General features: G+C 35.0%; 3 protein-coding genes across 5 annotated transcripts; 2 read left to right on the forward strand and 1 right to left on the reverse strand.

The window, feature by feature from the left end:
• Positions 1-1,719: 1,719 nt before the first annotated feature.
• LOC128197876 (uncharacterized) lies at positions 1,720-2,233 on the reverse strand. Its single transcript, XM_052880718.1, has 2 exons — positions 1,968-2,233; positions 1,720-1,884 (listed from the first exon to the last, which is right to left on the reverse strand). Exons 1-2 carry the CDS (start codon positions 2,169-2,171, stop codon positions 1,720-1,722), a joined length of 369 nt encoding a protein of 122 aa, XP_052736678.1. The 5' UTR covers positions 2,172-2,233.
• Positions 2,234-7,932: 5,699 nt separating this feature from the next.
• LOC108336358 (U2 small nuclear ribonucleoprotein B'' 2) lies at positions 7,933-11,587 on the forward strand. The gene is made up of 5 exons (XM_017572788.2): positions 7,933-8,101; positions 8,987-9,159; positions 9,675-9,768; positions 10,654-10,736; positions 11,146-11,587. Exons 1-5 carry the CDS (start codon positions 8,029-8,031, stop codon positions 11,419-11,421), a joined length of 699 nt encoding a protein of 232 aa, XP_017428277.1. The 5' UTR covers positions 7,933-8,028; the 3' UTR covers positions 11,422-11,587.
• Positions 11,588-20,295: 8,708 nt separating this feature from the next.
• On the forward strand, positions 20,296-25,174 carry LOC108338629 (F-box/LRR-repeat protein 3). Of its 3 annotated transcripts, XM_017575631.2 has the most exons (9): positions 20,297-21,330; positions 21,997-22,125; positions 22,457-22,561; positions 22,649-23,039; positions 23,120-23,249; positions 23,529-23,823; positions 23,975-24,234; positions 24,542-24,597; positions 24,675-25,174. In XM_017575631.2, the coding sequence occupies exons 1-8, from the start codon at positions 20,710-20,712 to the stop codon at positions 24,549-24,551; spliced, it is 1,941 nt and encodes a 646-aa protein (XP_017431120.1). In that variant the 5' UTR covers positions 20,297-20,709; the 3' UTR covers positions 24,552-24,597; positions 24,675-25,174. The 3 variants fall into 3 exon arrangements, with proteins under 3 accessions (XP_017431117.1, XP_017431119.1, XP_017431120.1); XM_017575628.2 differs by having other exon boundaries at positions 20,296-21,330; positions 23,975-24,597; XM_017575630.2 differs by having other exon boundaries at positions 20,296-21,330; positions 22,000-22,125; positions 23,975-24,597.
• Positions 25,175-26,939: the final 1,765 nt, after the last annotated feature.

The raw sequence follows: 26,939 nt of genomic DNA on the forward strand, positions 1-26,939 counted from the left end.
TAATAATTAAATGAAAATGTATTTAAATATATTATTTTAATTAATTAGCTAATTGTTTCTTTTATTTAATTTTTGTTGTAAGTTAATAAATTAATTATTATTAGTTTAATTTATTTTGAATTGCATTTTTTATAGTTTATTAATGATATTTGAAACAATAATTTATTTTAATTTTTGAAATTAAATAAACAAATTATTGTTAGAAATGGCAAGAACACGTGGTGCATCTTTTAATTCTCGAGGTGAGAGTTCTCGAGGAGAGAGTTCTCGAGGAGAGAGTTCGTCGCAGGGTGAAGCTCGAAGAAGACCTACCGTTTCTGCTCGTAGAAGTCGGGCAGCTCCTATCCAGCATGACCCCATAGCTGAGGAGCGAGTCGTTGAGGAACAAACATATGAGGCGTATGAGACTCATGGAGAGGAGAATGCATTTGAGGCCCCTAACGATGATGACGATGAGGAGGAGCATGCAGATGTTCATGACATACAAGAGGATGTCGCTGGATTTCCTGGAGGTCCACACGATCATTCATTGCTGACGCACTATGTTCAGCATGTAGCTTATGCTATTTCCCAAGGCCGGGTGAGTGCAAAAATAAAATTTATTTTATTATTTTTTTAATAGAAAATTTATTAAATATTGATGTGTAGGATCGAGGGGACACACTGAAGTTGATCTCCCACGAAAAAAAAGTAAATAAGTTAGGACCATGCCACGAGGGAATTCAAGACATTGTGTTGAATTCCAGTTTGATGCCTCTTACAGGGATTTGTTATGATTACGTTGATAAGGGGTTATGTAATGGAGGGACCATTGATGTCAATGTAGGACAAACAATCTCAAGTAACTTCTGCTTGATGGTGACTTTACCGCCAATGTCAACCTCATTGAATCGTTCTTCTACTTGTTTCAACTCATCTTTAATGGATAACTGAGGCTTAGTTTCATTTAATTCAACATTTGAGAAATGCAATCTTCGTCACATGATATGAAATTCACCTAATGGGATCATCCTAGGATCATATCGTGCTAATTCACATGCACATGGGACACCAAATGTACGTCTCAATACGCATCCACACTTTGAGGAGTCCAATCCTATCTGGTGCACTATTTTCAATTCCTTAGCAATGAGATCCAATGCATATCGAGACACACGCCCAATAAGTTCTCTATATATGTAGCCTTTAAAATAGTCACTCCTGAGCAACAAACTACTTTCAAATGACGCCTTAATCTTGTTGTGTTGTAAGATAATGACGTTATGAATACTATCCCAACAATAACACAAATCACCCATACTATTGGCCAGAACTTTCTTCAGGCTCCAATGAGCAGATTCAGCCCTGAAACAAAAAAAAAACTTCAACAAGTACAAATAAATATTTATCTACAAAACAAATAAATAAAATAACATTACAACATACCTATTTGTGGTTGTGTTCCCTAAATGCATTACTTTGTTCGTCCAGAACTTTACAAAGTATGTGTTGTACGGAATAATCCAATTCTGATTAACATATTCAAAGAACAAAGGCCATGATCTGCTTGCGTATTCAAAACCATTCACATACTCAGCAAACAAGCTTTCATCAGCACAATCCATCACATTTTCCCATGCATCCATCAACACTTCCCAAACCTCAGTAGAATGAACTAACATTTTGCATTTAGCTTTAACATTTTTAAGGATGTGGAACCGACATAACATCTGATATGACTCAGGGAATACACTTGAACTTATATGCACTACATGGACTTTTATGTTTAAGGTGTCCAAAGATGTATCTTGATGTCAACTTGCTTTTAAAGTTTCTGAAATTTTCTGCAACAGTTGACAAACACTTATTTCTAAGTGATGTGACATTTGGAATGTCAAATGTCATCTGAAAAAAACATAATAAAGTTGTATTAGTACAAAATTATCAATATAAACAAATTTTAATTCAAATGCTATTAACTAACTTACCAATATATCTTTCCAAATAATGTTCCGATCAACCTCGGACACATGATCAAAAGATGGAATGAGAATGCTAATCTTATCACGTGCCACTACTCCAAGGTATGATCGGAAGTCATCTGCATAGGGGCCAGTTGCCACACCCGTGGTGACATTCACATTCACCGGAGTTCTTTCACCACTATTTTTCCTGATCAATAGTTGTTTCATCCTAGTGGGTCCTCTAGTGATTTTGGTTGGGGGAGCCTCATCCCCTGAAGAATGTGGATGATCAGCCATATATCTGTCAAAATAAATAACAACATTAAATTTTATTTCAAGACTTATGTAATATCATATAAATTAACAAAACATGTAATAGTAATCATAGGAAATGTATAAAAGGAAAACTTATGTTATATTAATAAAATACTTATACAGAAATTGAAAATTCATACATAAAGATATGGATTCATCATATGTATATTCCCTCATCATGATCTGACCGAATTGCATGTAAATCATCGTCAACTAGAGATTGGTCATCCAAATTTGTTGTAGTTTGAAATGAATGGTTGTCAGCAATATAAATATTAATCAGATTGTCTTCGTTAACTTCAATTTGTTTTTTGCCTTGAAGAGCAACATACCAATGGTCAGACGCAGTATCTTTGCGAAAATCAACCAGTGTCATACCCGAGTCATCTATTTTCACACCACTCTTATTGTCAAACCACTTACACTTGAACAATGGAACAAAAAACTTGGTGTAATCAACCTCCCATATCTCTTCTATTATACCATAATATCTCATTGATCCAAGTACAGGAGATTGATCTTTTGATGTGGAAAAATGAAGTGACTCAACTTCTAAACTGATTCCACTATTTTGTACTGTGCTTTTATCATCCAAAGTCTTCGTATAGAATGTGCAATTATTGACTTCATAACCTGTACAACACACGACATCAAACTTCAAACCATTTGCAAGCCACAATAAAGTTTCAGAAGAATGTGGCTCTTTGTCAATTTCAGATTTGAACCAAGACATAAATGTTTTGTTATGCTCCATCAATTGCCATTTCTCTGATTGTCTTGGATTTTTATTCTTAACAATGGCTTTGTGTGCTTCCAAAAAAGGGATCACCTCATCTGTGTTGTTCAATATATAAAGATGCGCTTGCAACAATTCTTCGCGATTTTTTGTCACCACATTGACACCTCGGATGCTTTTACTTGTAGAAAATTTATTCAACCATGCTGTGCGAGGAACTCCTATTGGATTCGTTGATGTCATGTAATCTGAACAAAACTCGATACTTTCTTCAGCAATATACCTTTCAATCATCGAACCTTCAGGACGATATGGATTTTTAACGTACCCTTTCAAAATCTTCATATAACGCTCAATAGGATACATCCATCTTAAGTATACCGGTCCGCACAACTTGATTTCTCTAACCAAATGAACAAGTAAATGTACCATGATGTCAAAAAAAGATGGAGGGAAAAACATCTCTAGTTGACACAAGATGATAACTATCTCGCCTTGAAGTTCATCTAACTTTGTAGGATCGATGGCTTTACTACATATTGACGAGAACCATGAACACAACCTGTTTATGGTGTGCCTAACATTTTTGGGCAAAATTCCACGAATAGCCACCGGTAACAACTGTTGCATTAAGACGTGACAATCGTGAGACTTCATGCCAACAAGCTTTAAGTCCTGCATTGACACTAAACTCTTCATATTTGAAGAGTATCCTTGTGGTACTTTGATACTCTTTAAACATACACAAAAACTTATCTTCTCTTGTTTAGACATTGTGTAACATGCAGGGGGCAAATAAGTACGTTTACCAATCTCCTTGGGTGCCAACTCTTCTCGGATATTCATGTCAACCAAATCCAAACGAGCATTCACTCCATCTTTTGTCTTTCCCTGAATGTTGAGTAATGTACCAATCAAGCTATCACACACATTCTTTTCTACATGCATCACATCTATGCAATGTCGAACATCTAACTTTGACCAATATGGAAGATCAAAGAATATTGATTTCTTCTTCCAAGGGGTCGTTACAGATGACTTCTTCGATGTTTTCCCAAATACATGATGTATTTTATTAACTTTTTCAAGAACTTGAAGGCCAGTAAGTGGATTTGGTGCTTCGTCCCTCTCTTGATCTCCATTGAATGCTTTTTTTAACCTTCGATATGGATGATTACGTTCTAGAAATCTCCGATGACGCAGATACACCGTCTTTCTTCCATGTTTCAATTGATGAGCTGCAGTGTTTTCTTCACATATAGGACACGCTTTATGACCCTTGACACTGTATCCTGACAAATTACCATAAGCAGGAAAGTCATTAATGGTGCAAAATAACATTGCACACATCATAAAAGTCTCTGAAGCGAATGCATCAAATATTTCAACCCCATCAACCCACAAAACCTTCAAGTCTTCAACTAGTGGGGTTAGATAAACATCTATGTCATTTCCAGGCTGCTTTGGACCAGATATCATCATAGACAACATCATGTACTTCCTCTTCATGCATAATGCAGGAGATAAGTTGTAAATTATCAATATAACTGGCCAACAACTATGATTGGTACTCAGATTACCAAATGGGTTCATTCCATCAGTGGCTAAACCAAGCCTAAGATTTCCACACTCTTTACCAAATTCGGGGAATTGTCGATCAATATTTTTCCATTGCTTTGAATCAGCTGGATGACGAAGCAGCCCGTCAATTTTTCTCTCATCTGCATGCCATCTAAGATTTTTAGCATTTTTGGGATTCGCAAACAAACGCTTAAGTCTGGGCACTATTGGAAGGTACCAAACTACTTTCAAAGCAGATCCATTTTTTTCTATCTGACCATTATCTTCACTATTGTTTTTTTACTTGTATCGTGATAAGCCATATTTTGGACACTTTGTCAAAAATTCAAACTCTTTCCTATACAAAATGCAGTCATTGGGACAAGCATGTATGCTTTTATACTCCATACCCATTGGACAAAGAATTTTCTTCGCATCATAATTACGAGTGGGCAGTGTATTTCCATCTGGCAACATTTCATTCAACAACGTCAACAGTTCTGTAAAACTCTTATCAGTCCATCCATTGCTCGCCTTCAAATTCATCAACCTTAACACCACTGACAAACGTGTGAACTTAGTTGAACCGACATACAAAGGTGTTTCCGCATCAGTCGACATCGTCTCATACACATGAGCTTTGGCAAAATTTTCTGCTCCAACATCGCGGATCATGTCCTCCAATTTGTCTTCATCCGGTCGATCTTCTTCGATGGTGGAATCAGTAACATTTACACTTTGAGAGTCATTGGGAAAATGCATTTCTTCGCCGTGCCAGATCCATGTTGTATAGCATCTTAGAAAACCATCACATATAAGATGTTCTCTAATTTGAGTTGCGTTCAACTTTCTCCCATTCAAACAGTTCACACAAGGACATCTAAACTTCACTTCATCATCACTTCTCCCCTCATTACGTTGCGCAAATTGTATAAATTCCTCTACACCTCTCTCGTACTCAGCACTAATACGTGGTAAATTAATCCAATTTCGATCCATATTCCTAAATATTACATAAAAAGATAAGCTACTAAAAATCAAACTTGCAATTTCATACATATCATTGAAACTTACTAAGGTTTATAAATAATACAAGAACTACAACACACATTACCAAAACTATAGCAAAAACCATATCATACATTACCAAAACTATAACAATTTCATGCATTATCAAAATTAAAGCAAAAATTATACCATACATTACCAAAACTATAGAAACTTCATACATTACCAAAACTATAGCATTATGCAAAAACTAATGAAGAAATCACGTTAAGAATGCAAAAGGGCATAAATACCTAGAAGAGGAACCGCGAAAACGCTTGGTGCAAAAAAAACGAAATCGCAGCGGAGAGGGAATGACGCGTTTCAAACGATTTTGATCGGCTAAAACTGTTTTTTATCGTCACAAATGAGAAAGGACCGAACAATTTCAAGTTTAAACGGTGAAAAATGAGGTATCGGAGATGATTGGAGTCGGAGGGAGGGAGAAAAAACGCGAAACAGAGCTTGCGGGAAGAAGACGATCACTGTTCCAAGTTTTAATTTTTAACTCTGAACGGGGGCATCTACCGCGGTTCCCTACTTAACCACGGTATAATATAGGTATATGCCGCGGTTCCCTACTTAACCGCGGCATATACTGATTAAATAAATAATCCTAAATGGCATTTTTGAAATTATTTTCAAACTATATGCCGCGGTTCAGCGGGCAACCGCGGTATATACCTCGAAATATTTCAAATACATATTAAATTAATTTCAGATAGGCGAATATGTCGCGGTTGCTCCTAGAACCGCGGCATATACCCCTGTAACGTGCTGAACACAACTGTCTGCCCAACTGCCTTATGGGGAATTTCAGTAGATGTGCAGGGGTATATGCCGCGGTTGCTCTGCGAAACCGCGGCATATACACCTGTAACTTCTGAAATTCTCTGACTGGCAGAGAAGTTGAGAAGTTACAGGGGTATATGCCGCGGTTCTCTGGAGAACCGCGGCATATACCTCAGTAACGTTTGAAATTCTCTGACCCAGTCAGCACCTGCAATTAATTGGCAGGGGTATATGCCGCGGTTGTCTGGACAACCGCGGCATATACCTCTGTTATTTAATTTTTTATTCACACGTGACGTCAAAGGTAATGGTTGACTGGAGTATATGCTGCGGTTCTAATCCGAACCGCGGCATATATGTTCGATTTATTTACAAAACTGCCACCGCGCACCATTATGCTGCGGTTTCCTTGTAACCGTGGTATAATGTGCGCTTTACTAGTGAAAATAAAATCAAGCTTATATTAAGACCCTTTAACCAATCTAACTAGTTATTTGAGTATTCAGTTACAATCCTATTTTGAATTCGAACCATATAGATTAACATCAATTTAAGTTAGCACAGCAATCCTTCTTGATAATATGCATTCATTATCATAACAGGACGCCACACACATTTCAGGTTTACTTTTATCTTTTTAATCATCAATTTACTTTATCAATTTACTTTATCAATTTACTTTATCAATTTCACAGCTTGTTCATTTACTTAGGTGCTTACTTCTATTCAATGGTTTAGCAATCATATTCTGGTCATAGTCATCATCACCATCTTCTTCATCATTTTCTTTTTCTTATTAATATTATTTTTATTCTCCTTATCCTTCTTGTTATTTATCTTCTTCTAAATACACAATTATACTAAATATTTATAATGTTTTAGATATTTCACTCAAACAAAATTGAATTCAAAAAGTATTTTTTTTTATGTTAATTTAACAATGTTTATTGTATAAGTTATCATGTCATAAATAGTTTAAGACTTTTAACTTCCTTTATCTCATGTAATTTTTAAAATAATTATTTTACCTTTTATGTTATATTTCGTGGTGACTTCCCTATTAATTATAATAAAAATCTTCTTAAGTCCAGCTTTCTATAAGGTTTTTTAGAATAAATTTTTCATAACATAAAGTTTTTTACAATATATGTGATGCTTTTTAAAACGAGATTTTCATAACAAATTTTTGAAAACTTGTGAGATGCTTTATGGAAGAGGATTTCTAACACAGGCTTTTCAAAATATATGAAATGCTTCTCAAAACATAAATTTCACCAAATCCCAACATTTTACTCTATCTCTGTTTTCTTTTTCTTTTTCTTAATTGGACAGCAGATAAAAAAAACACAGTGACAAAAAAAAGTTCTAAAGGGAAAGTAGTGCAACAAGAAAAGGTATCTTAGTCTTTTTAACCGATATTATAAAGGTGCAAATACTAATCAGGGGCTGCAAAAAGCAAAAACCATAGTTAAAGCGGTGTTACAACAAACTGGCCGAACCCATTTTAATAAATGTGAATTTCTCTAAAACAGCCCATAATAAAAACAACGTTTTGTTTCTAAGCTTCGTCTCTGCTGGCTAGGGCACCACCGTTACACTGTGTTCATTCATCTCAATCAGAAAGAGAGAGAGAGAATGTTATCAGGGGACATACCTCCAAACCAGACCATTTACATCAAGAATCTCAATGAGAAGGTCAAGAAAGACGGTAACATCTGTTCACACCCTTATTCACATGCTTTTTATTTTACTGTCTGCTTAATTTTCAACCATTTTCTCACTGTAAATTTTTAACTCCGCTATGTTGCAAGCTATGTTGCAATTAAAGTTTTAAGTGAGTTGAGGATATAATTTGAAGCAGGATGATAGTGTTTAATTTTTTTTATCCACTGAATTAGAGTGACTGGATTTGTCTTGGGAGCTATGATTCCTGTGTCCCCTTTGCCTAAATTTCGTTGATTATTAAAATTTTATGATATGGACATGTTTCAATTAGAGAATGTGTGGAGCTTAATAAACTGGAGATACGTGTAGTGGCATTTCAATATGCTTGCCCGTGATTTTACGTCTCAGATGCTGTAATTGGAGATGTTGATACGGCTTTAGGGTTTTAAAAAAGTTAATTGTCTTTGAATTTTCATGTTGACCGTATGACAGTTTAAAATTAATTGGATTTGTTCTTTTGCGATTTTGTTTGTGACTCTAGGGTTTTTTAAAAAATAAATCGGTGTTGATCATGTGATAGTTTTTTTCTTTTTTACAAACTGGGGTGACTGTGGACTTGGCTTCGGAGGAGCAATGATTTTGCATTTCTTTGGCTGAAATTTTATTGCTTATGCTAAGGGGCGTGTATGTGTCTTTAACCAAGATATATGTTGTGGCATTTTGTGTATGTGTCTTTAACCAAGATATATGTTGTGGCATTTTGTCAAACGTGCCAATGATTTTGCCTGTTAGATGTTGTAATCTGATATGTTATTTTACTGATTTTGTTGAAATGACTTTAGGTTTAGAAAAATAGATTCAATTTGAATTTTGATTTTGTACCTTCATCAGAATTTAATGTTACATTGTGTTCTATTCGATGTGGCAGAGTTGAAGAGATCTCTGTATTGCTTGTTCTCTCAATATGGAAGGATTTTGGATGTTGTTGCTCTAAAGACACCCAGGCTTCGAGGACAGGCATGGGTTTGTTTCAGTGAAGTCACTGCAGCCAGCAATGCTGTGAGACAAATGCAAAACTTCCCATTTTATGAAAAACCTATGGTAATCAAGTTATAGTGTTGTTAATTTCCTTAAAGTTCTGTTCATAAATGTGTTGTGTCCTGTACCCAAGTTTTGAAACCATTTCTCGTTGCTTGTGCATCATATATAACTGTTTTTCTCCTCTATTATGGATTTATGTTTTGGCCAAACTATACTTCCCTCTGGGTGTTATTACTTAAATATTGTTTAAATTTCTTTGATCCAAACTTTTATTGTCCTGTCCTGTTGGAACTATTTTCATTGTCAAGAATGACACAAAATATGGATGACGTCTCGTGTTCTTTATCTCCCCGTGTTCTTTATCTCCCCGTGTTCTTTATCTCCCCGTGTTCTTTATCTCCCCGTGTTCTTTATCTCCCCGTGTTCTTTATCTCCCCGTGTTCTTTATCTCCCCCACCGCCACCCCAGAGACACGCACTTACTTTTCCCTATGAAGCTTCTTGATATTTTGATTTTGGTTAAAGCTTCACTTTAACATATGTCTAAAGCCTTTTTTTGCCAATAATTTGATGTAGAGAATTCAATATGCAAAAACAAAGTCCGATTGTATTGCAAAAGAAGAGGGTAGTTATGTTCCAAGGGAAAAGAAGAAGAAACAAGAGGAGAAAGGTGAGCATAACTGTCATTTTCGTCATTTTTGGAATTGTAGAACTCATGCATACTACATGTACCGTTATTATCTTTCCCTCTCTGTATGTTTGAACGGGACAAAGGATCATGTATAATGAGATTGTAACATTGCAAAAACTAGTCCTTAGAATTTAATGGGAGGAATCCGCAATGCAGCTAAAAAGAAGAAATTATTAATGTTATTTAATTTTATCATAACATGACAATTCTCTATGGAAAATTTAAAACTGAAAAAAGTAAAATAACTGGAAGTATTTACATATATGATGGAGATCATACTGTTGTTTGAACCCAATGGTCATTTGTTGTGGTCATTCGTGAATGCACCTGTCGTACTTTTTAAAGTTATTTTCGTTTCCTTTGCCTGGGAACTTTAGTAAACCTTTATCAAACCTCAGATTTCTTAGGCCCCAAATAAAATGATAGAAATTTTCTGTTGGAAGTTTTAGCAGTGGAGCTTGTCGTTGTTATATAGTGTTTGTGACGTTAATTTTATTTTGTCCATATGCATGGATTTCTTGGTGATGCTTATGGACTACTGTGCGTGTGAAAGATTAGTAAATCAACCCACCTAGTCCCCTTCCAAATTTGGAAAAAAAATATCCTTCAATTGCTGCATGCACACATCGGCAGCTAACCAAAAGGATAAAGCCATCTAGATTTTAAGTGTAAATAAATCTGCATTTCCAATTAAATATTATGTTTGGCATTTTAAGAGAAAAATATCAAAATTCTCCTTTTCAAAATTGTTTTTAAGTTCCATCTTTCTGATCTTGTTGCATAAAAATTAATATTAGTTCATTTGTTAGGTTGGTAGTAGTTCTGCCTGTTTTAATTTAGACTGACATAGTTTTGCCTATTCAGCTGAAAGAAAGCGGCGTGCTGAGGAAGCACAACAATCTGCTGCGGCTAATGGCATACATGGTGCTAGTAATGGTGGTCCAACTGTAAGTTTCTGTAATAATTTATGGTGTCTGATTTTCTCTTCTCTCCTCTTACATATTTGGTTCATCAGATCAATCTTCATGTCTGAGTTTTGTAAGCGTGAATGAAACTAGCAAATTAAAGAACAATGACTATTGTCATAGTTTTTGGTTTTGGTTTAGCTGTAGGTCGGTGGATATGATGGTAGTGATTATTGCACTAACACAGTGTCTGATTTTCTCTTCTCTCCTCTTACATATTTGGTTCATCAGATCAATCTTCATGTCTGATAGTTTTGTAAGCATGAATGAAACTAGCAAATTAAAGAACAATGATTATTGTCATAGTTTTTGGTTTTGGTTTAGCTGTAGGTCGGTGGATATGATGGTAGTGATTATTGCACTAACATAGAATATCTACTATTATCCGCAGGCATCATTCCGTCAAGGATCCAGTGCCCAAGAAGCAGCTGCTCCTAATAATATTTTATTCATAGAGAATTTGCCTCATGAAACTACTGGTAGGATGCTTGAAATGCTCTTCGAACAATACCCAGGTTTCAAGGAAGTGCGCTTGATTGAAGCCAAGCCAGGAATTGGATTTGTTGATTTTGAAGATGAGGTGCAATCATCCATGGCCATGCAGGCTCTCAATGGCTTCAAAATCACTCCACTGAATCCCATGAATATAACCTTTGCTAAGAAGTAGCTTATCCGTTTTCTGTAGTCTGTATTTTTGTAGATCTTTAAGAAACTAATTGCAGACATTGTAAGTTTACCGGAAGTCAAACCAGCAAGGCAGAGTAAGAATTCAACCACGTTTGTGGAAAGGTTGATATAGTGCTGTTATAATGTTTATTGATTTTGTGGTTTAATTTTAGTTTTATCACTCAAATATGTCCATTGGAACATTGTAATAGGGGCTGAAGAGTCAAGAAAGGAAATAAAAAAAAACAAAACTAGTGATGTGGTAACAAGCTTTCGAAACACTTTACTTTGTTTAAGACAAAAGTATTGCATTTAGGTAAAAAAATGGATCATATCTTAGGAGTCACGTGATCTAAGTTTTTCGGGTTCATTATATAAAACTATGGAGAAATTGAGGGTAAATAATGAACCATAGCATTCAAGGGTGGAATTAAATGAAATTATAAGAGAGGTTCGCCAGAATATAAACCTACTGCAATAAAGGAGAAAATGTGATACAATTTTAGACAACAGAAATAAGAACGATAAAGAGCCTGGGTTCTTCTGAACTTGTGATACAATTATTACTGGTTGAGATTTTTAGAAATTACTACTACAGTGTGTTCTTTACGTTGTTGGTATTTCTCATGGTTTATATCATAGAAAAGGTTAGTGTAATCCTTATTTATTGTAAATGAAGAAATCGTAGAGTGCGTATGTGTGAAGAAAGCCGAAGATGACGATATAAAATGTTATTAAGTACTAGTCGTTCAGGTCATTTTTACCAATAGTTGACCAAATTTCGATCAAGAACACAAACATTCTAGATGGTTTCTCAAAGTACTTGTCACATTTTTCTGGTATAATTCTTTCAAAGTATTAGAAGTTGAGGTGTTTGTTACAAAATTATTTTTTCAAATACTATAATATTGCTTTTGTAGATTTGTTTTATTAAATTAGTCTTTTGTGGGAGGAGATTTTTGTTGTAGCTTTTAACCAAAAATGAAGCTGGCCAGGATTTCATACCCACTTTTTAGGAAAGGCTGTGTTTGTTTGTCTTGATGAATTGTTGGGAATAATAACCAAAAGGGCCTATGAATGTTAAAAGAAAAGCTGCAAAACTGATGCACACACACTCTTACACTCTGTTGTTTGTTTGTCTTGATGAATTGTTGGGAATAATAACCAAAAGGGCCTATGAATGTTAAAAGAAAAGCTGCAAAACTGATGCATACACACTCTTACACTCTGTTCGTTTGAGGGGAAATGACTGTTCACAGTGATTGGCGACGATGAATTTGGAAAACTTACGCGTTCAATTGAAGTGAATTGTGCGGACGGATTTGCGGCGAAATGCGGGATGCTTGTACTGTTCACTCACCCGCGGATGTAGTGAGATTTGGAGGGATGAATTTTGATACTTAATATAATCGGGTTGTAATTGCACTACATGTTTACAATAAGAACACAGTTACAACTTTTATGATAAAGAGGACCCGTATCCGGTTCCAAGAGGACTCGTATTCGGTTCCAGCACCATGAAGAAAAACAATGCCAAGATGTATTCGGTTCCATTTGAGGATTTGATTTCACACATATGAAGCAGGAGAACTTAAGTTGTATTCAGTTTCAGTAGCTGGTATTCGATTCCAGTGGTATGAATACGAAGAAGGGAAGCTGTATTCGGTTCCCATAGGCTCGTATTTGGTTACCCAGCCCTCCTGTGTATTCGGTTCCATGGTTGTCAACGTTGGAGCTCGGTTCGAATGGGTGAATTCGGTTCGCATGGAGGAATTAGCTTGCAAGCTTGATGGTTATGGCGCCATATTCACGATGGTGGAGGTTGCAAGGTCGGTGGTCTACGCATCTGAAGAAGGATGACGATGCAACATGGTGTTGTGGACGTACGTGAAGGTGCATTTAGCGATCTCCGAGAGGAGGTCGTTGGCGAAGTCGAGTTTATCCATGGCGATGCACTCGACGTATTGGAGGAAGAGACCAAGAAGTTTGAGGCCGGTGGACTCGGCGACGTGAGGTTGGGGATCGAAGGCCTGTTCGTCCTCGGTGGTAGTATCGCGGAGAAGTTGGTCCGCTTGAAAGAAGGCACAGTGTGGAGGGTAGTGTTGGTGTGATTCAGATGATGCAAGAGGAGAAAGAGTATTGATTTTGGTGATTGATGAGATTGGTTATTGAGTTGAAGCATTTGTGTTTGTTGATGGTGTTGTTTTCAAAACTTCCACAGGCTTTCTTGAACGATTTTTCTCTCTGTGCATTTTGAATCTGGGTATGCCTCTTTGGAGCATCTCCATTTCTTACCATCAGTTCTTCTACAAAAAGATAAAAAAAGAAAAAACTCAGTGTTGTGGCTGGTTAGGCAAAAGCCTCGAGGATAGAGGGGAATAAAAGTAGCTCCTTTTTATTGTGAAGAGAAGATCAGGTGGAATGTAAATTCCCGAAGCCATGTACTTGTAGATGAGAGATTGATGTTCAAGCTCTTGCCACTGTGATGGGGTGAAGGGAAACCTATTCCTCCCATTCATCATCAAGCAAGAAGAGTAGAAAAGAAGGAAATAGAAATATGCAGATCAAAGGGAAAGAGAAAGAGAAATAAAAAAAAGTATCATGAAAATGTAGAGGTGAAAATGTTTGTAAGTGAGAGAAAAGAGAAAGAGAGTGGTGATGAGTACGTATTATGATAATATTAGAATAGGGATTGGGAGGGAAGAGGAGGTATAATTTTACTAATTTATAATATTAGTAAAATATATACTAAAATTCATTTTACTAATTTATAATTTTTTTACATTTTAAAAATTAATTTTAAAAATTATTTATAATTTTGTCTCTTTATAAACATTTTTACAATTAAATATAACATTAATAAATAACATTTTATATTACTTTAATAACTAGGAGTATTTTGGTAATCTTTAATTTCTATCAATTACACTAATTTTTTAAATCTGTCACATCAATCAAATCCTATACTAATTCTCACAAACTTTACTTCCAAATCCACTCTCAATTACCCACAAATCCACTCAAAAAAATAACAAAAAAATTACCCTCAAATCCACTCAAATCCATTCAAATCATCTCCCCCAAATCCCTACAAAAGAACAAAGCCTTAAAGATATTGCAATGTAATTTTGATGTGTTGCTATTCATCAAGCTGAGATGGATTTAAATAGTCGTGCTTACAATGTTTCTAGCATTAAATTTTCAAATTGATAAGCTAGGCTCTAGCTGGCATGACCAACCCAGTCAAATCGAACAAAAACTAACAATATAGTTGATTGAACATCACTGACTAACAACCTCAGAAAAATAGAATGGATTTAAAATATAAACAATAATAACCAGGTTTATCAAAAGCAAAAACCCGATAACAATACATACTAACTTTTTTGGCGAGTTTAACAAATCGTGACAAATAGCGAATGGAAGTTTTAAGTATCATTTTCCCAAGGGACTTATGTCTTGTTTGTCTAATCTTGTTTATTTATCAAATTCAATTTAGATACGATGATGATTGAATTCATAATGATGCAATTAGATTGTAATAACAAGAATTTTAAAAATTACGATTGAAATTTAAAAAATAACTTCATTGGAATTGGATTTCATGAATAACATAAAGATAAAACTCTATACAACATATCATTTTGTCATTCACACATTCACATCAAGGTACACTCAGTTTTTATTCTCTCCACAATTGCAATCAATAATTGCTTATAAGTTGTTCAGACTATTACTCTCACAAAGAGAATATGATTACAATACAAAATAGTATAAACACTCGCAAATGTCTCTCTCATCTTACACAAGTAAGCAAATGATACACTGAAGCACTAGAGCGATACTTTTCTTTTTCTTTTTTTTTCTTCTCTCTAAATATAAGTAGATATTGCAATGAAGCTTGAGAGATCTTTTCCTTTGTTTCACTCTTTCACTCTTTTACTCTCTCTTCTTTCTTCAAGTGGATGTTCTATTGAAGCTTGAGAATATCTTTATTTTCTTGAGCTCTTCTCTTCATTTGAGGGATTTTGATTTAATAGCTCAAAGAGATTTCTTTGCTCAATGGATGATGAGATATCTCTATATCTCCATATTTTCTCTCTTATTCATCATCACCTTTAATACCTTCTAGTCTTCTATTTATACACTTTGATGATATAGTTGTTGTGGTAGTGCTTATCTTGAGATTTGACAATATTGTCGTTTTGACGAAGCTTAGACCAGACGTGCTTTTCAGAGCTTTTATCAAAAGTAGTCTTAACTCATCTCTTTGGCATAACTTTTGATAATTTGATCAACACTCCTTCTTATCTTTTTCTCAACATTCACTCGGTGCTTATAAGATGAATGTTTGTAGCAATTTTCCTGCACAGGATAGAGATAGAGACGTGTATAGCAAGTGTGCTTCTTTCTTTTTACCTAAGTGTTTTTAAGTGTTTTAGTCATTTGTTCAGGATTATACGTTTTCTAATCTTTTTGTTTTTGTGAGATTGATTGATATTGTTTAGTCTGTAAGATACTTCTTGGTTGGTGTTTTACTTATTGATGATTTGTTTTGACATTGGTATTAGGTCATTGTTTTCTAGAGGAAGGTCATTCCGTGAATGTATTTCCTATTATCTACTACTGATTGGATTGGATTTTGATGTACAATCAGTTCATCAGGTAACATATTTGCTGTCTTCGAGTATTGAGCATTTAATGTCATTAAATACTTGTTTAGAACAACAAAGTGTTTTTTGATTTTCTACCATTAAGTAGCTTTTAACAATTAAGCTCTTTTCTAAAGATACCAAGTGTTGCATAAAGGCTTTATTTTAGCTTGTTTCAAGCTTTCTTGTATTTTTTAATCTTTAAATCTTTTAGTTTGTTTAGTTAGAGACATCATCTTGACTTGTTTTGATTTCGAGAGCTAAGCTGAATACCTTTCTCAGGTATGATAAGCATCAAGCGTTTAACTTCAACTCTCTTAGACGCTTTAGGCATAATAGCGTTTAGCCGTGAGTCTGAGTGTTTTGACCTAAAAGTTTTTCTATTTCCTAAAAACTTAAGTGTTTTCCTAAGCTTTTCTATGTTGAGGATTCATGTTCTAAGTTTTGTATAGGTTTTCTATGTCGAGAATTCAGGTTCTAAGTTTTGTGTTTTTACCCTAAGTCTCTTAGTCTAGTTTTTACTTCGACTTTTCTTAGAGGATTATCTTCATTTTTTCTTCTTGGTGAGTTTGGAAATCTTTCTACCAAGAGTTTTTGCTTTAACACTTATTGATTTTCATTAGACCTTCTTGGCTTATGGTTTTCTGGCCTAGTGTTTTTCTAGTTCAAGGTTGATTTTTTAACCTAGGATTTTTTTGTTTGTAAGGTTGTGATTTTCATTAGACCTTCTTGGCTTATGGTCTTCTAGCCTAGTGGTTTTCTATTCTAAACTGGAGTTTTCTGACCTGACATTTTTCTTTAGTGTTTTTCTAGTTCAAGGTTGATTTTCTAACTTAGGATGTTCTACCTTAGTGTTTGATGTTTGTTTTCTATCTTAAGGTTGACCTTCTAACTTAAGGTTTTCTATCCTAGTGTTTGGTGAGTTTCTAGTTTAGAGTTAGTTCTCTATACATAAAGAATTATTCATTTCATGTTATTTAGTTAAACTTCAAAACTAAGGTTTCTATTTGACGAGCTTGTCGTATTCTAACAATAGGTAGTACATCCTTTTAGGCATGGTTTCAAGTGAAGAACATTATGTGAATATCTCTTTTGTCTTTAACGTCACTTTGTGATATTTGATCTGAAACTCTGTCGATGCATGTAGAATAGTTTATCTGCAAATAATAGAGTAAATTATGCATGCAACAGATAAGTCTATTCTTATCACTTTTATTGTTTTTGATTGTTGAGCACTTAATGTCATTTAATGCTTTCTTAGAACAAAAAGTGCTTTTGGATTTCTTACCGTTAAGGTAGCATTTGAAAATTACGCTTTTCTTTTAAAAATACCAAAGCGTTGAGTATGACTTCATCATTGGACGAAGTATTGTTTTCTCCCATGTTATCGTTTAGGCAAGTAAACACTTCCTTTGATCATTATCTGTTCTTTAGGCAAATAACGTTTATCTTGTTTATGTTTTCTTTTGTATTTTAGGCTTTTAATCTTTTAGTGTGTTTTATCAAAGACATCATCTTGACATGGTTTGTTTTCGAGAGCTAAAGTGAATACCTTTTGGGTATCATAAGCTTTAAGTGTTTAAAATTAACTCTCTTATACTCTTTAGGCATAATAACCGTTTAACATAATGTCTAGGTGTTTTTGACCTAGATATTGTTTTGTTTCCTAAGAACCTAGGTGTTTTCCTAAGGTTTTCTACGTTGGAGATTCAGGTTCTAAGTGTTGTGTAGATTTTCTATGTTGGGAATTTAGGTTCTAAGTCTTTTGTGTTTTCATCCTAAGTTGTCTTCAGATTATTATCTCGTTTTAATGTTATTTGATAAAACTTTAAAACATGAGAACGTTTAGGCGCATAGACGATTTTGTCTTAACAAAGCCTTTCATGGACATAGTCAAGAAGAATAACCAAAAGGAATGTTTGTATGACCTTATTGCAGAAAAAGAAGCATTGGTTGGTACGGTTGTTGACCAAGAGGCTTCCATTGTTAAGCTTGAGAAAGTGGTAGAGAAATTGGAAATGTTTGTTGCACAAAAGAGGCATGAAAGGGATATGGTACTTGTACTCCATTTGAGAAGTTAAATTCAGTGAACTTACTGTATTAAAGAGTATGGGATGATGTTGGAAGTAATTATCATGTTCGACTTGCTGATGTTTTAGTTGAAAAAGACATGGAGAAACAAAAATCTGACGTGTCCACGCGTCTAAAGGCTCTATCTAGAAAGCGTGTCAAAAGTCTTGTTATGAGAACTCCTTGGACAAGAATATAAAGGAAAAATCATAGGCCCATTTAATAGGTAATGAATTTCTCTGTGTTATGTTTATCTTAAATTGTTTTAGGTTTGTGCCTATGAAAGCATGGAAGCAGGCCTCTACCAGCTAAAACATTTACGAATACTTGAATGACACCTTACAAATATTTTGTCTGCATTGACTCGACTTCCTAATGAATAAATAGCATTGCCTACAACATCACACATTCACAAGGAATTGCAGATTACTCCTTTGAACTTGAGTAGCAATTTTGTTGTTTGTACAACCAGGTGATCTATGTTAAATGGGATTTTCAGTTTATTTGGCATTGTCATTTATCCTAGTTGTTTATTATTTTATACACAATTTTGAAAGTTGGAATCATGCTATTGTTTTTAACAAAATCTTTTCCCAAGGGCTGATAATTCTTGAGCAAAGAATATTTTGAAATGGATTTGAGTACACTAAGTTTAGAATCAGTGAATTTTGGTCCTTAAAGAGTTGTTTTTTCCAAGCTCATTAACTCTTGTGTATTTAAAATGAAGCAAATACCTTAAATTTCTATTACCAAATTCCACCTACATCATTTTTCAGGTTAACACTTTCACCAACATCACGTAAATCTAAAAATAAACATACATCCTGAACTTAAAAAAGGACTAAGTTTTTTCTAATCCTAAAAGCTTTTTGACCAACATTCCACCTACCAATTAATTCTAGAAGTATAGGACTAAAAATTATCACACGATCTACCATGCCCACTATCCATTTAAGGTGTGGCCTTCAAGCACTCCTTTTGGAATGAATTTAGACAATCATTCAAACTATATGTCGTGTTAGTACTTTGTGCCTAACTCTAAGTGTAGCTTGCAAGTGTAAATCAAAGGATATATTCATGCATTCAATACAACAATCAAAGTATTGATTATCAAATTTAAACAGTTACATGCACTTACGGTTTCACTTTCTTGTTCGTCCATTATAGTATACCCTACATATTCTTAAAAAACAAATATGTTATCTTCAAACTTTAGAACCAAAATGTACACTAGTGAAATGGCGTCTCTGTCTGGGCTCAATGTCATATTGCTGACCTTAAGGTCATATTTGCTCAAAATAATCTGTCCCACCTCATCAATAAAGACCAGAATTGTGGGGGTGGACTCCCTAATTAAGCTCGAAATCGTGGTGACCAACTTTTCCCTAAAGTAATAAGAAGGATAATAGGAACACTTGATAAAACAATTGTAATGGACAAGGATTGTAATAAATCAACAATGAATACAAATTTGGGACCACGACACGTCCCTGTGTAATGAAGGTTTTAAGTCACTCAAAAAGATTTCAATACTACCACTGAAACCTAAATCACATTATTAGACAAACTGAAAGATGAAAGAAAAAAATCACTCCCAAAGTCAAAGAACCACAAACACCCAATTGAACAAAATCACGAACATCCACACTCGAATAAAACTGCAAACACCCACAATAAAAAAAAAAACTACAAACATCCATAGTCTAACAACGAACCATCAATATCCATAGTCGAAAAAAAAAAACCACAATCTTTAGTACTTCTATTCATTACTACCAAAGCCCTCAACATGCACTACTCTCATATGAATGTTTTGGACATCTAAGCGTGTCATGTTACCGGTTGTCAATTAAAAATTCTAAAAATTGTCAGTTACCTACCACTGTTGTATTAGACATAAAAAAATAGAGGTATATAAGAAAAGAACCTAATTTGTTGTGCGCTTGTGAAGATGGTGACATTGTTTAAACAAATTTTGATCTGAAGACAAAAGAAAAGCCTACTACGTAACATGTACACGGGAATTTCCCACGAAAAACCTGTTACCAAAATTTTGGTGGTTTCTTATGCCATGGTTGTCATAAACTATTATTTATATAATTTGATAATTAATAACGTAAGTGAAGATCTGCTTTAGTGGTCGCCGTACCATGTGGCATTGCAGCTGTACTATCCTACCTCAGATAACAACTTCACCATGTAATGATTCCTTTATTTGTTTCTTCCCATGCCAAATATGCCCCCTAGCCATTTTGTAAACACATTAAGAAAACATTGGAATTTAAGATTGAAAATTAGAAAATAAAAGAAAAAATTGCGACAAGGGCAATTCGGCGATAGCAAGAGCAGAAGCAAAACGACGGAGGACAAAGTCAGCAGCACTGTGAACTGACACTGACACAGTCATCTGCGACCAAACTCGAAGCTTAACGCTTTCAAGTTTCAACGGAATAACGAAACTCCCCACACATAGATGAAACACTGCTATGCTTTCAGTTAGCAACCTTAATACAACCACATCCAGAACCAGAATGTTCCGTTGACTTTTACTCTTGTTGCGCGCCACCATGGAACCACCCAACTTCTTCGATCTCCTTGCCAAGGACCTTCTTTACGCCATCCTCGACCACATCCGCGACGACCCTTTTGCCCCAAAGTTCTTCTCCCAAGCCTGCAAGTCCTTCTACGCGCTCGAGTCAACTCACCGCACCGCTCTCAAGCCACGTCGCCTTGACTTTCTCCCCAGAGCCTCTCGCCGCTATCCTTCCATCTTGCACCTCGACCTCACGCTCTGTCCCTGCGTCGACGATTTCGCCCTCAAGGCCCTCTCTCTCGCTTGGCGCTCTTCCCTGCGCTCCCTTGATCTCTCTAGGTGCAGGCTGTTCTCGCACGTGGGGCTCTCCGCTCTCGCTCTCAATTGTACGTACCTGGTGGAGGTTGACCTGTCCAACAGACCGGACCTCACTGACGTGGCGGCCAAGGCAATTGCCGAGGCTGTGAACTTGGAGAGGCTGCGTTTGGGAAGGTGTAAGGGAATAACGGACATGGGGATTGGGTGCATAGCTGTCAAGTGTGGCAGATTGAGGCATGTTGTGTTGAGGTGGTGCATTCGGGTCACTGATTTTGGGGTTGGTTTGATTGCTATAAAGTGCAAGGAGATTCGGAGTTTGGATCTTTCTTATATGCCGGTAATGGATTTGGATATTTAATGATTGTCAAATCTTTAATAGAGAAGTGTTTTTGTTGGGTCTAGCTAACCTTTGTGTGTTTTGGTGATCTTTAATCATTTCCTTTTCAAAAGCTGTATTGTCCTTGTCGTGGAGATTGAGATGGTTGGATCATGTGCCCTTCAATGGGAAATTGCTAAATTATTCCATTGTATTAGTTTTATGGTTTTACATTATGGTTGCAGTTTCTTTTATACTAAAGAAAAATGCAGACAAACGTATCTGATGAGGATACAATTGCTGTTGTGGAGAGTATAAAAATCTAGATGTTTTGGCTGTAATTTCAGTTGTGAGCTGTGTTTTAAAACGCAGTTAGTTTGGTGCCTTGTGAATGTTTTACTTGTGGAGAGTGATCGATCTGTGGAATGTTGCGGATTTAGCATGTGTTTGTTTGCTCGTTTAATTGGTGATGGATATTGATTGAGTGCAGATTCGATAATGGTAAACTTATGACCAATCTTGAAGATAATGTTTGCTCGTTATTTAGTATAGTTATCACATTATTGCTGATAAAATCAGCTGTTCATGAAGATTACTATTCTGCTTACCTTATGGTAATTTTTTGAAGATATACATGAGAATTTTTATTTTGGCACTGATAATTCAATGTTCAATTCGTTAATGTAGCAGATCACAGAAAGATGTCTTAACCATATCCTTCAATTAGAACATCTAGAAGATTTGGTTCTTGAGCATTGTCTCGGCATTGAGGATCACGGCCTTGCAACCCTCCAAGCAAACTGCAAGTCATTGAAGGTATTCCTTTTGGTTTTCCATTTCCTTCTCGGACCCATTGGACCCAAGCAAACTTTTATTTGACTATTTTATGCCTGTTCTTCATCTTTTTAATAGAGAAAAGTAATATTGTGGCCAAGCAATGGAGACTGACTGAAATGCTTGTGATTTTCAACGTATAAGAAATTGTACTTATTTTTTCTATATGATATTCATTCAAACATCTAGCAAGTGAGTCATCTGGATTCTGTAAGTTGTTTATGGAACTAGTTTAAGTATGCTCTACGGAAAGGAGAGGGATGAATTAACTTTACCAGTTTGATAACACTCATGCTCTCTCTTTTATTGACAGATGCTTAACTTGTCAAAATGTCAAAACATTGGTCATATTGGCATAGCTTCTCTTACAAATGGTGCACAGAACTTGGAAAAGCTTATCCTATCCTCCAGCCTGGTTGTAAGTTTTGAATCTGGCTAATCATTTATGTGTTAATCATTTTATGGACTGTGCCTTGTTCTGCAGCCACTAATTTTATGTACTCAGGTTACTACTGATCTAGCAAAATGTCTGCAAAGTTTTCCAAGACTGCAATTGGTGAAACTCGATGGTTGTTTGGGTGTAGAGTCAGGATTAAAAGCCATCGGTTATTCATGCAACTCACTCAAAGAACTGAACTTAAGTAAATGTGTTGGAGTAACCGATGAGAATGTCTCCTTCCTTGTGAAAACAAACAAAAACCTAGAGAAGTTAGACATAACCTGCTGTCGTACACTAACACCTGAATTCATACCCAACCTAACAAATTCATGTTTACGGCTTACATCCCTTAGAATGGAATCTTGTAGCTTGATCAGTAGAGAAGGCTTCTTGTTTATTGGACAGTGTCAACTGTTGGAAGAATTAGATGTCACAGATACTGAAATAGATGACATAGGTTGAATTTCTTACCAGAGATTTACATTATAAAATGTTGTTTACCTTCAGTGCATGATTTATTCATCTTGATTTGTGTAGGGCTTTGTTCGATCTCAAGATGTACCAAACTTTCTAGTCTGAAGTTGGGCATATGTTTGATGATAACTGATAAAGGACTAAAGCATATTGCTAACAGTTGCTCAGAGCTCAAAAATCTTGATCTTTACAGGTTCTTGTATCTCAACTTTGTTAAATTTAAATCCAACTTAAACATTATTGGGAGGAAATTTGCAGCCTATTACCTCATTTTTTAAGTGAGACGAGTGAAAAAGCTTCATGAAAGTTCATTATAAAGCATATGTAAATGGCAAAAGATATAGTTTTGATTGCATATAGACATTAGACAACTCTGATCTCACCTAAAGATTGTGATTCTTGATAAAATGGTTATGATTTGCTAACATCTTCCTTTGTTTTTCTTTAAAGTTTGCTCTGTTTTGTTTCACAGGAGCTCAAGAATAACTGATGAGGGAATTATTGCAATTTCCCTTGGCTGTCCTTCACTTACGGTTGTTAACATTGCTTACAACAGCAACATCACAGATTCTTCACTGGCATTTCTTTCAAAATGCCAGAAACTAAGAACTCTAGAAGTCCGAGGGTGCCCTCATATTTCACCACAGGGTCTCTCAAATATTGTTGCCGGTTGTAAGAATCTTGAGACTCTGGACCTGAAGAAGTGCCGCAAAATTAATGATGCTGGAATGATTCAGTTGGCTCAACATTCTCAAAGCTTAAAACAAGTAGGTTCCTATTCCCTGTCCAATACATTTGGAGATTCTTTTGCATGCTAGCGTTTATGAAGTTATTATCATCAGTACCTGATGTTATATGGTCTCAAATCCCCCAGTGTGTATTTAAGAACTAACTAGCATTGATTTATTTGAATTGCAGATAAAGCTGTCATATTGCTCAGTGACCGATGTGGGGCTCATTGCACTTGCTAGCATAAGCTGCCTGCAGTATATATCCATTTTTCACGTGGAGGGTTTAACTTCAAATGGCCTAGTAGCTTTCCTTTTGGCTTGTCAAAGTTTAACAAAAGCGAAGTTTCACGCATGCTTTGAGTCTTTAATTCCTCAACAAATTCTAAAATACATGGAAGCTCGTGGATGTGTGCTTGTTTGGAGGGAAAAAACGTTTGAATCCTCTTGGTACCTTTTGGACATTTCAGCCCTTTATTGAATCATCTGTGATATAGACGAATCCTTGAATTTGGTGTTCAATTAAAACCACAAGAAGTTTTGCATAGTGTGGACAAGATGATATCTCAACACATGAGATACAATTTTTGATTAACCGGGACAAAAGTAGAGATGATGATGATGATGCCTGAAACTAGAAAATTTGAAACAGTTTATTTGAATTATAAAACGACAATACAAGATATTCTTAAATATGAACATTCTTTTATGTAAATATTCAGCATGTCTTACTGGAAGCTGTGCACATCTGTGACAGGTGGGACTAGGTTCAAAAGGATGGAAGCTACACGCTTGAAGGAGTTTGTAAGCTCTGTAAGTATGCAAAGTTTTAGTTTTCTCCAATTAATTGGCTTTTGTATGTTTAATTTTGACTGGTGCATTTTCTTCAGGTAGTGAATGTCTTTGAACTAATTATATTGGCAACAAAAATGTTATGCCAAATCTTTGGAAATTAGCAGTAATGTTACAAAGACAAACGAAGTTGCTGCTGCTGGGCTTATCTTGTGTCAACACAGGAGGAAGCGATGAAGAAATTTCCCAAGCACATTAGGCTCAGTCAAAGATTTCCATTGTTGGCTTTTCAAAATCATAAATGGTCATAATGGATATGATGTGCGCCATTTGTTACAAGTTACAGTATTTTGACGGGTTCAATAGTTTCCCTCGGTCAAAAGTCATTGCTGAGTGTTACATAAAAGCTAAGTGAAAGCAAAACATTGTTTTCAAGTGTATTAAGACGATGTTGTTTTCACACGAATGTGGAGGGGCCAGGAAATTGATTGTCTGAAATAAGTACAGTATGGACTCACTTTTCGTTGGAAGTAAAAGCTTTTTGAAAAGCGCGTTTAAATATTATGATAATGGTGGTGCTAATGCACCAGCCTTGATACGCATCTGCATTCAAATTAGCATTGCGGATCATATGAAAACTACTGACAAAATCATTCTATATATTGTTTTTCCGCAGCTCAACTATGACCATGGACGAAATTCTTAAAGTACTACATCTTGTTATTTAATCGACCCAAATATTTAATATTTCGAAAACAACAAAATATTAAAAAAAATTCTCATCTAAATAAAAAAAGAATGATTTTTTCCCATTAGGTTTTGTTGTTCACAACTTGAAAGTCAGAATAAGTGAAATATGGTGAAGTGTGAACATGTGACTGTTAGTATTTGACTTATTCTCTCTTCACATTGCAAAACGACAATTAATGAAAGAGCAGAAACGGTCAAAGAAAAAAATCTAGAAGGGGCACTATTGGATAGTGTTTTCCCTTCTGCAATTGATTATTGCCTTTACTTAACTACAATGCTTTTCGAGTTTAACTTTGGTTTCTCACTTTTAAGGTTGGTTATTCTTATTATGTTTGGTTCGGGTTTAAAACTAAACCAATAACAGTGAAGCATAATGAACAGGATTGAGTCTGAATTATTTAGTGGATCCATCTGGTTTGACGAGGCATTAGTGACAGGTTTTAAATAAATAGACCTTGAAAACGTCATTTAACTGCTTAAATTTAAAACTCTTGTAATCAAGCAAGAGTCAATAAAGGTTGCATGGGAGTGGTTTGGTTTTGCTTTCTTTTATTAACTTTTTATCTTCCAATACGAACAATGACCTTGATTAAGGATGCAATTCCAAATGCCGACACCTTTTTAGGATTAGATTCTAACCAAATGTTAATCCACAGTTCACTGCTTTCTAGATACTATTAAAGTGGCAACTTGGCACAGAACAAAGCAAACCAAGGCTATATTAGATGGGCGTTTACTTGGGAAAACCGCAAGTCAAAAAATAATATTAGTTTACACAAATATTGGTACTTGTCTCACTAAATTGGACAAAATAAAAGTTTTTTTTATAAGGCTCTGATTGAACAACCATTTCAATGTAAAATTTGTGAGGTTATTGAGTTGACTTCATTTTCTTCGGTCGTGGCCAGACAACAATGGTAGAAAAAAACTCACCAGTTTGGACATGATGGATACCTTTTTCTGGACATGTTTTTATCATAAGTATGTGTCCTGACAAAATTAACCTTGAACTACAACATCAAATATGTGAGTTATCAACCTCAATGGATGTCATCAATTTACACATATTTCATGCATTTTCTAGTTTAATAGGATTATCAGATAAATTTTCCAAATTTTAAATTTTAAAATATCTCATCATCTATACTATTATATAAAAATATTCTCTCTTTGGTGTACATATTTAATTTCAAATTTTACTTTCTAAGTATTTTTTAAATCAAAATAATTAATTTATCAATTTTACCCTTTAAGTGATTTTTTAAAAATTGATCAATTTTTTCAATTTGATTGTTTTTTTCTAAAATTTAACTATTCTTTTAAACTAAAATAATTACTATAATAAAGCAATTATCTAAAAGAACAAATATGACCTACAATAACATTGTAAAAATTATTTAAATTTATTTTTTATTATCTTAAAAAAAGTAAATGCATGTCGCGTGAGTTTTCTTTAGTTATTTATAATGAGTTTTGAAAATTATCTGTAATGTAGCAAGATGCAACAAAATAATTGATTACTCAATAAAAAATTTACTTTTGTTGAATTATTTTATGTTGATTAAAAATACTCTCCTTCTACTTCTTACTTCTTCTCTACTGACATGTGACTT

This window comes from Vigna angularis, chromosome 7 (genome assembly GCF_016808095.1).
Source record: "Vigna angularis cultivar LongXiaoDou No.4 chromosome 7, ASM1680809v1, whole genome shotgun sequence".
Lineage (NCBI taxonomy): Eukaryota > Viridiplantae > Streptophyta > Magnoliopsida > Fabales > Fabaceae > Vigna > Vigna angularis.